The sequence below is a fragment of the Triticum dicoccoides genome, chromosome 3A (assembly GCF_002162155.2).
Source record: "Triticum dicoccoides isolate Atlit2015 ecotype Zavitan chromosome 3A, WEW_v2.0, whole genome shotgun sequence".
Classification (NCBI taxonomy): Eukaryota; Viridiplantae; Streptophyta; class Magnoliopsida; order Poales; family Poaceae; genus Triticum; species Triticum dicoccoides.
Genome location: NC_041384.1, coordinates 663,239,618 through 663,249,489, shown reverse-complemented (window position 1 = coordinate 663,249,489; position 9,872 = coordinate 663,239,618). Strand labels below are relative to the sequence as shown.

The window sequence follows — 9,872 nt, the reverse complement described above, 5'->3', positions numbered from 1 at the left end:
CAAAAACCCGAACCCGAGAAAATAAAATAACTTAAAGCCGGAAACGGCAAGAGTTGGAGTACAAATTGGGAAAGTCATATCCGGGGTGTTACAGGTGCCCCCTCCATCATAATCCACCTTGATCATATCATAGTTGTGCTTAGGCAAAGCCCTGCATCGGTAGCATCATCATCACCGTCACCACATAGTCGTGCTGACGAAACTCTCCCGTGAAGCTTTGCTGGATCGGAGCTCGCGGGACGTCATTGAGTTAAACGTGTGCTGAACTCGGAGGTGTCGTGTGTTCGGTACTTGGATCGGTCGGATCGTGAAGACGTACGACTACATCAACTGCGTTGTGCTAACGCTTCCACTTTCGGTCTACGAGGGTACGTGGACACATTCTCCCCTCTCGTTGCTATGCATCACCATGATCCTGTGTGTGCGTAGGAAAATTTTGAAATTACTACATTCCCCAACAGCTATGGTGGCGTTCTCGCGGCGCGGTATGCGGCTGCGCCGCCATTGATGGAGCTCGTTGGTTTCGCTCTGGCGGCCAGCGAGGGCTGGATCCCGGGGCGGCGGCCCCGGACGGCGGAGGTTGTGTCGGTGGCTGTGGTCTCGCGACAGGCGATGCAGCGGCCGCGGTGGTGGACGATCCGCGCACAAGACGCTTGATGGAGGCCATTGGAATAGATCTGGGTGAAGACCCGCTCGCGGCTGCTGCCGAGGCTGGCGATGGCGGCACTTTTCGGTGTCGTTCCCTTATTGAAGGCATCGCTGTTGAGAAGTTCCAGGCCACTATCTGCTACCTCCGGGGGAAACCCTAGATCAGTAGATCGGATGACGGCGACATTATTGTGTCATTGTCCTCTTGTGGCGTCATTTTTGGAGGTGTACACGGGCTCGAGGGACCAGTGGACAAAATAATTGGTGGAGCGGTGCTTCATCCTGCACATTAATGTTAGCGTTTCTCGGCGGCGTGGCGCGGTGGAGACTCGGCGCCCGATGTGTAGCGAGGGACTCGCGCAGGAGGGTGCCGTTATCAGACGCCGTGGTGGCGTCGATGGCAGAGAGGCCGGGCAAGGTGGTGCAGCAGTACACACTGAAGATGGATTGGTGGCAGGTGGCGGCGGCGGCCTCATACTCGGCAGGCGTCCTCGTTGAGGAGTGCGCCGGACTGGTAGGTGCCCATACCCGGCACGCGTCTGAGTTGGGACCTCAGGTCTTAGATGTTTAGGTTTGGTTGCGATGTCTGTTTGGTATTGGGCCCAGACTATCAGCGCTCCGTCATCAATTGGATAGGTGTAGCAACAGTTGTTGCATAGACGATAGCTTTAGTCTTACTGTTGTATCACTTTGTAAGATCTTATAAAAATAATTAATAAAGTGGTCGTATGCATCGTCCAGATGCAGATGCCGGAGGTCCTCCTCCTTTTCTAAAAAAATAAAAAATTGCCCTGGTTCCCCCGCCTATACCCAAAATTTAAAATGGGCTGGACCGTTATATCACGAATGCATGATCGTTTCCATTTGTATACTGCCTAAAAAAAATTATGCTGCCCCAAAAATAATTATACCGCCTCTTTTTTCTTTTTAGGGGCTTAATTATATTTTTTTATAGTAATACATTTCTTATTCATATCATAAAGAACAAATTACAAGTCACATAAAAATCGACATGACAAAACTAAAAAGATAGTAGAACATCTCTGAGCTTGACATCAACGTTCATCACCTGCCTACGACATCACCACAGCAACCATCGAAAAAAAGAATGACGAATCACTATCTCACCCGAGTTCGACGCAGCTCCATTAGTGATATACAGCTTTGCGGACCTTTAAGGTGGCTCACCAAAAGTGAAGCCTTTGTCGTTGAACGAATCAGACCGGGGCAACACCCTAGACATGCCACCGAACTTCAGATCTGACACCCCACCACAACTAAGACGTCGAAGGAGGAAACCATACCTGCCATCCACGAACCACGAGCCCAGCAGATGTTCCGTCTTCCAGATGTCGTCGATGCAGACCACAATGTGCATCCGCTCCTAGACTACCTCCCAAGCTTCGCACCGACGCTGGAGCAAACACCATCGCAACGGCAGAGCCCGAGGACACAGGTCCACCACGAGGATGCCTCCGCCGCCACATCATCCTTACTTGAACAGACTGGTTTCCAAATCCATCCCCAACCATAGGACTGATGACCTTGTCAGGGAAGGATTCGAAGAATATTTATTCAGCGTCGTCATCGTCGCCACCGAAGCAAAGACGATGAACAAACTAAAAACCTAAACTATGAGGGAGTAAAATCAATCCACACGCGTGGATCCGGCGGCCCCCTTCGCCCCCGACGACCGAGGTCGCCAGCAGAGGAGAGCCGCCGAAGAACGACGGTGGAAGATCGGCCTCTCCTGGCGGCGGCTAGGTTGCAGCCGCCAGGGAGAGGAAAACGTATCGCACCGGTGAGTTGTGAACCTGAGCGGGGGCATAATTATACTGCCTCTTTCCTTTTTGCGGGGCATAATTATTACTGCCTCAAAAAGAAAAAGTTTTCCATTTGTACACCCGTGTGTATCGTATAGTAACGGTACCCGAGTTGCATCCCGTCCAAACCGTATATGATCCAAAGAAACTGTACCTCGGCCGCTGACCAGGTAGCGAGCGCAGGGAAGGGCGATGGGGACGAAGAAGCCGCGGCTCCTCCGCCTCGCCGTCGTCGCCGTCGCCGTCGCGGCCGTCCTTCTGACCGGTAACAACGACGAGCCGCAGCCTAACCTCCACCTGATCTATCGTCCTGTTGCGTCGCCTAAAGATATATGTTCTGTTTTCTTTTCTCGATTTGGTTTTGCTCACTCGGTTTCTCGATCTGGCTCTCCAGCTTCGGCCAAGAAGTCCGCGGATGTTACACAGCTCCAGATCGGCGTCAAGGTCCGTATTCCGCAGGATTGCAAGCAAACCGCAATCTCTGCCGCGCTCTAGTATTACTCTGTGTGCTTTCTGTGTTCCGGCGGATCTGAGATCCTTCGGTGCAGAAGAGTTCAAGAAAAGGCTGGGTTGGATGAAGCTAGATTGCTAGGTTTGGGAGGTTTGCAGATCCGCAAGTGCGAAATAGGCTGTTGTTCCTTCGCACACACAAAGGGCGTGAGATTCAGACTGCAGTTTATTCACTAGAGCTAATTAGTAAAAATAAAGATGAGGCGAGGCTAATTAGCAATTTACTTGTGTAGTCTTAAGGAATGTTGTTTAACCAACCAGTGTGTGCTTTTATATTGATGTATTTAACAAGAAGCCACGATGAATTTCTCTCAGAAGTAACATTTGGTCTTCTAAGGAATGTTGTTCCAATACTGGCCAAGATCCCTTCTGCGGGGACTAGTCATGTTACACAGGATGTAAATTAAGAGCTGAGCTGAGAAGTGGACAATCTATGTTGTTATGATACTTCTGCTATGAAGTTTCAAACTGAAATATTATGTACTTGCTGCTAAGGTTCATGCATTATTTTCGAAATGGAATCTCCAGTATTCAATCACAAACCAGAATGTGGGACAGGGTTGTTCATCACATTTTGGCCATACCATTGAAGCATGCGCGGTAGTACTCTCTCAGTTGTAATAGGCCGTATTTTGCCTGTCTGATGTTCATCTTTGACAGCAAATTCCTGTATTTGTATTTCATTCATAGCTATAAAACTAGTCACAAGAAAGTGCTTTTGAATGCAAACTTAATGGTATGAAGCTTATACGTATAACATAACCCATGTACTGTTGGATTAGTTGTTGCCTTGTTGGCCAACTCATGGATTTGGACAGTCAGGATACACGCTGCATTTGCAACAGAGGAGTAATAATTGAATAGCATTATCAGATGCATACAAGATTTAGTTGTAATTAGATGGTTTGAATGGTTTAGAAAAAATGCTGATGAACACCCTTACTGTGGAGGGCAGAGATTTTCTGTATCTTTTTTTAGAAAGTGAGATTTTCTGTACCTACGTGCCTAGCTTTCAGTTACTCATTAAGTGTGCAACATTCGATTTATAAAGTTGTAAGGCAATCATATAAAGGTTATGCTTTCATTCTTATTACATTCCAATGATAGTATCACTGTGACTTCACATGACACTGTTTTCTTTGGCTCATCCCCTTTTCAGTACAAGCCTGAATCATGTACCCTACAAGCTCACAAAGGCGACAAGATTAAAGTGCATTATCGTGTAAGTATTTGACCGACGCTTTTATCTGAAGTCAGCTATCCTATTCACTTGTGATTCTTGATAGTACTCTAGTCAAAAGAAATAATGACTGTAGCTAGTTATAACAAGCCTGCAATTCCAAGTCTCAGAAGCAAGGGCCACTGAGTTTCCTTTACTGTAACCTTCCTACTGTTCCTTCCAATGACTTTATGAACAACATAGTCCAAATGTACGATACACACTCTCATTTATGCGTCAACTTTATAATGAATCAGTTGTCATAGCTATTTAACGCGGTGTCTCTTAACATGAACCAGTTGAGATGCCCTGCAGAGAAAGTGAGAAACATCATGTCATAGTGACCCTATTAATTTATGGCCTTTATTGCCTTGTTTACCTGGTTTGTTTGTCATGTTGGCCTCAAAGAACTGTTCGGTGCTTTTCCTGTAGCGATTTGTGTCCACAGTTTTGTCATTCAGCTGAAAGCTTGACTATGCTGCTTGCAGGGGACACTCACTGATGGATCAGTATTTGACTCTAGCTATGACAGAGGTGATCCCTTCGAATTCACTCTTGGGAATGGGCAGGTGATAAAAGGTATTCTCTTTTCCTGGAGCAGCATGCGATTATTGGTTTATCTGTGGTCCATATTGTACTGGCTTGAACAAACAACAATATATATATATGTTACAAAAAAGAAACGTGGAGAAACGGCCTATGTTGTTCTTATCAGAAACCCTTCGCAATGGCGCCAACCTACATTATTGTTTCCATCTGTGCGTAGGTTGGGACCAAGGTTTACTAGGTATGTGCGTTGGCGAAAAGCGGAAGCTGAGAATACCCGCAAAGATGGGTTATGGGGAGCGAGGCTCCCCACCAAAGATTCCAGGTATGGCTTGTTATTTGTATGTTTGCTTGGTATGATCCTTGTGATGAAATCGTATCTTGGGTACTGTGTAGATCGTCAACTTTGATATTGCCATTCTAGGGTGTTTGTTGGCTGCATCATATGATCCAAACACGGCATGCCGCCGTGCACTCTTTCATTGACCAGCAATGCTGACGAGCAGTTTTGAACTCTGATGATAGGTGGTGCAACTCTGGTTTTCGACACGGAGCTCATCGCCGTCAATGGGAGGACGTCTGCTGGCGCCGCCGCGGAGAGCGACGACAGCGAGCTTTGATACATACATGGATGTAGTTTTGCTTGCGTTTCCGCGAGTTCGTCGGCTGAAAGGGCTGCCGTTTCCGGACGATTTTCCATCATGTTTAAAGTGTTACGGAGACCGGTTAGATTGCTGTACCAAAGGATCGTTGTGACCAACAGCTGATCTATATCACGGGAAACATGTTTTCATTCCTGATGGGCGTGCAGCTGTTAGTAGCGAGAACACAAGCATCTTTCTGTTTCCCTCAGACTGTGCGGCTGTTAATGATGAATGAGCACCAACATGTTATACTGCGTGCACAAGTCGAGCATGCAGTGCGGTGATCACTGGAGAACGATGATGTGAACGCCGGTCTCACATTCTCGCGTGCCGCGGCAGAGATCCCGTGGGCCTCACCTCGTGGAATATATGTTCTTCATGATCATGGTACCCAACACTCGCAGTGCGCTAGTGCTCCGGCGGCAGGCAGGCAGGCAGGCAGGCAGCAGCATCGCCACGAGCTTTTAGCTTTTCAGTCTTCATTCAAGCACGTAGTATCGGGCAGGCCACAGTGCGCGTCTCTGAGCCCATGCGGTTTGCCGTCGACGCACAGGCACAGGGATAAGCCCTGAACGAGTGCATGCGCCCTGCTCTTTTGTTGCTTGTGCGTGATCCACTGTGGATCGTCTGATCTTTTCTCACTTGCGCGACTAAAAATGCTGTTAGCTCCTCCAGAGAGTGCAGGGCCCGGCAGTGACACGCTCGCACGGATGCATGCGGCCAAGCGCCACGGGCAGTGACACCTGACCAAACGACTCTACACACACCAACAGTAATATGCGTACAAACCTGAGGAGGAGGTGTCGGGCAGCGGCGAGCAGATGGCCCGAAACTCACGCAGGATTGCAATCCTGATGACTGACCGGGGCACTGCTGGTGCTGGGTCGACAGTCGTCAAGACGGACCTCTCGCGTCGAGTCTCGACCAGGTTTCCAAGAGCATCTGGATGCATGCGTGCATGCGTACGTACGTCTTTGCTTGTCTAGATTTCACACGAAGGAAGACGAAGGAACCCGAGGAGGACGACGACAGGCGCGGGCGGGTCAAGGACTCAAGGCCAAGGCGGGGTCGACCGATTGGACGCGTCCGCGGGGAGCTACGAAAATCTCGCGGCGGGCGACGCCTGCCTGCGTCGGTAGACTGCACCAGCGTGTACTGGTGGTGTAGACCGGAGAGCAACGCACCGTCGTCACGTCACGTCGCCGGCCCCGGCGGTGGAGAGACCGGACAAAGCGTGCCGTTTCCTTCCCCCTCCAGTGGCCGTGGCCATGGCCGTTCGGCGACTGTGCACCCACACCACACGTCGCGCTTCCCCTGTACCCTGTAGTAAAAAGCGGCACTCGTGCGATCCCACGGCGACGGTGGCACTAGTACTAGTGCTAGGTGTGTGCTCGTGACGGTGACGTGATGTTTCTGTAATGCAAGAGAGAGAAAAAAAATAAACTGTCGAGTGAAGTGAGGTGCAGCTGGCGGATAATTTTTCTGCTTTAACCTTTTGTGCAAACAAATTCCAGAATTGACCTCGCTTGTAAAAGAAGTTCGAATATGATTTTTTTTGTCACACCAACATCCTTAGCGTTTGGCTTACACGGGAGACGCCATGGTCCATGGCATCTGGACCTGGCCTGCATGAGCTTAGTTGGCGTTGACGTGGCAAGACGAAACGCCATGCTCCTTGGCGTTTGGAGGAAACGTCATACGTCTTGACGTTTGATCCTTGGGCGCTCAGATTTGACTAGCTGCCATCGCTGCATGCATGCACGTCGTCTGCCTCACTGCCTGCCATAGCATACTTAGGTGAGTGACATGAGACGTAGGGTCTATGCGTGCATGCATGCATGCATGCATGGGTAAGTAGGTCATTATGTGGCGGAGCACGTTGATTATCACCGATGAGCTGTGACAGTTTCCCTAGTTCTTTCATGATCTGCTTTATGTTAAGAAAATTAGCTGACCCACGAATGGTAAAATCGATATATACTCCACCATAAGTGCTACTAGATAGAGTCCTTGACCAAGTCTTGGGTATCATCATTACGCTCTTGTATGCAACTGTACTATAATGTTAGAGCATCTGCAACCGGACAAATCATCCCTTATACGTCCGCGGAAGCGCCCGATCAGTGATCGGATAGGAAAGAGAAGAAAAAACACGACCCAACCGCACCCATCGTATCATTCCTATACGCCTGGGCTGCCTGCGAACCCTCATATTCATCTCAAACATGGGAAGGATATGAGGGCTCGCGGATGCGCCGGGCATTCCGCAATGTAGGACGCGGCCCCACCACGGACCATCTTTTCTCTTTCTTTATTCATTCTTTTATTTCTCTCTCTCTCTTCATCTCCATCAATCATGTGCAAGTGTCCGGACATATGAGGAAAAACGAGTGTGGTTGCGTAGACGGATAAATAAGGGCTCAAAACGGACACACCTGGTCACTGACCGGCCGCATCCGCGGGCGTTTAACGGGTCATATTTGCTATGTCTGGCTGTAGTGCTCTTAGCATTCTTACACCGTAGTTCCCTTTCAGAGTACGGAGTACATAGCACCAAAATCACTGAGACGTTCCTCTTTGGTTCTAAATCGAGTGAAATGCATAAAACCAACAGAGTCATGTCCGTAAATGCAGAAAACCATCACAATCGTGTCCGTAAATGCAATAAACCGCCATTTTATAAATTATAACAAAACACACAACACGTAGCTCTTGACAGTGAAAAAAAACACTAACCAAAATTTGAATCTTGTTTTGACGTGGCAAATCATACGCGTGACAAAGGGATATACAACGCTGACAAACATCTTCTTCGGTGTGGATCACCATTACGGCCTCCTCTAATGTGTGTGGTGGTTGGTGGGGGTGATTAGTGTAGGCTTTGGAGCGATAGATGATGCGTCGGGTCTTCATTTTATCCTGGAGTAGCTCACCCTTGGTCATATAGGCGTGTAGTGGTTGGGTCCAGTCTTGGGTGTGGATCACCAATACTGTCATTGACCCATCGACCGGAGTTGGTTCCTCGGGAAGTTGCGTCTTCATTGAAGCGGCGGCTGACGAGAGGTTGCGTCGATCAGCGCCACCCTCTGTCCGTGTTAAGGCATATCTCTCTCGATGTAGTTTTGGTAATTAATGACAACATATTTGCGGACTAACCTTGTGCGTTGAGCGTTTCAGAGATTCATCCTTTGGCTCGAGACGATTTCTCTCCCCTCAGAGTGTTTTTCAAGACGGTGTAGCTCTTTCGTTTCTTGTTGGTGGACTAGTTTCTTAGGAGTCACCGTACTATCAAGAGGGGGTCCGCTTTGGTATGGCTAGGGTGGAATCATCACGTACACTTTCGTTTCACACCCTCTGGGCCTTCCCGCGCCGTTGGAGGTCTTTTTCCCTGCAGTTTGAGCTGTCTTTGGCCCCAGCGGTAGTACCGCGGTGCCCAGCGGTAGTACCGCTTGTGTGTCCTCAGCGGCAGTACCGCTGCGGTACCGGGCCACTACCGCCTCGACTCGAGGGAGACATTTCTCGTGTCGCGTTGAGCGACACCTGTAGCGGTTGTAGGTGCAGTAGTACCGCTCGAGGGCGGTAGTACCGCCCTGCCACCGTGGCGGTACCATGCTAGGCCTGTCCGGCAGTACCGCGCTGGGCCAGTCCATCCTTTGTCTTCTAGCCCTCTCAGCTGGGTGGTAGTACCGTAGGGGGGAGCGGTAGTACCGCTGCCCTCTGCGGTAGTACCGCCCTCTGCGGGGCTGTTTAGTGGGGTAACGGTTGGATTGTTATCCCCACTATAAAAGGGGGTCCCCTTCTTCTTCGTTGACTTATCTCTTCCCCCTCAAGCTCCATTAATGCTCCAAGCTCCATTTTTGCCTGATCTCTCTCTCTAGCCAATCATACTTGTTGATTTGCTCGGGAGTGGTTGAGAAGGCCCCGATCTATACTTCCACCAAGAGAAATTTGATTCCACCACCAATCCCTAGCGGATCTTATTACTCTTGGGTGTTTGAGCACCCTAGACGGTTGAGGTCGCCACGGAGCCATAGTCCATTGTGGTGAAGCTTCGTGGTGTTGTTGGGGGCCTCCGATTGAGTTGTGGAGTTTGCCCCAACCTTGTTTGTAAAGGTCCGGTCGCCGCCTCCAAGGGCACCAATAGTGGAATCACGGCATCTCGCATTGTGTGAGGGCGTGAGGAAAATACGGTGGCCCTAGTGGCTTCTTGGGGAGCATTGTGCCTCCACACCGCTCTAACGGAGACATACTTTCCCTCAAAAGGAAGGAACTTCGATAACACATCCTCGTCTTCACCGGGTCCACTCTTGGTTATCTCTTACCTTTACTTGTAAAAACTTATTAGTACTATTTCTCTTGATTGCTTGCTTGTTCGTTGTTGTTGCATCATATAGATTGCTCACCTAGTTGCACATCTAGACAACCTACTTTGATGCAAAGTTTAATTTGGGTAAAGAAAAGTTAAAAATTGTTAGTTGCCTA

General features: G+C 49.3%; 1 protein-coding gene across 1 annotated transcript; it reads left to right on the top strand.

Annotated features, from left to right (window-relative positions):
* Positions 1-2,565: 2,565 nt before the first annotated feature.
* LOC119270061 (peptidyl-prolyl cis-trans isomerase FKBP15-1-like) lies at positions 2,566-5,615 on the top strand. The gene is made up of 6 exons (XM_037552028.1): positions 2,566-2,736; positions 2,866-2,915; positions 4,141-4,203; positions 4,689-4,779; positions 4,967-5,071; positions 5,272-5,615. The coding sequence occupies exons 1-6, from the start codon at positions 2,664-2,666 to the stop codon at positions 5,364-5,366; spliced, it is 477 nt and encodes a 158-aa protein (XP_037407925.1). The 5' UTR covers positions 2,566-2,663; the 3' UTR covers positions 5,367-5,615.
* Positions 5,616-9,872: the final 4,257 nt, after the last annotated feature.

What these genes read in the sequence shown, in the direction of transcription:
- LOC119270061 (XM_037552028.1), top strand. Translation starts at nt 2,664, where the DNA reads ATGGGGACGAAGAAGCCGCGGCTCCTCCGCCTCGCCGTCGTCGCCGTC. An exon ending in GAATGGGCAGGTGATAAAAG is followed by an intron (nt 4,780 to 4,966) that starts GTATTCTCTTTT and finishes ATCTGTGCGTAG; the next exon opens with GTTGGGACCAAGGTTTACTA. An exon ending in CTCCCCACCAAAGATTCCAG is followed by an intron (nt 5,072 to 5,271) that starts GTATGGCTTGTT and finishes CTCTGATGATAG; the next exon opens with GTGGTGCAACTCTGGTTTTC.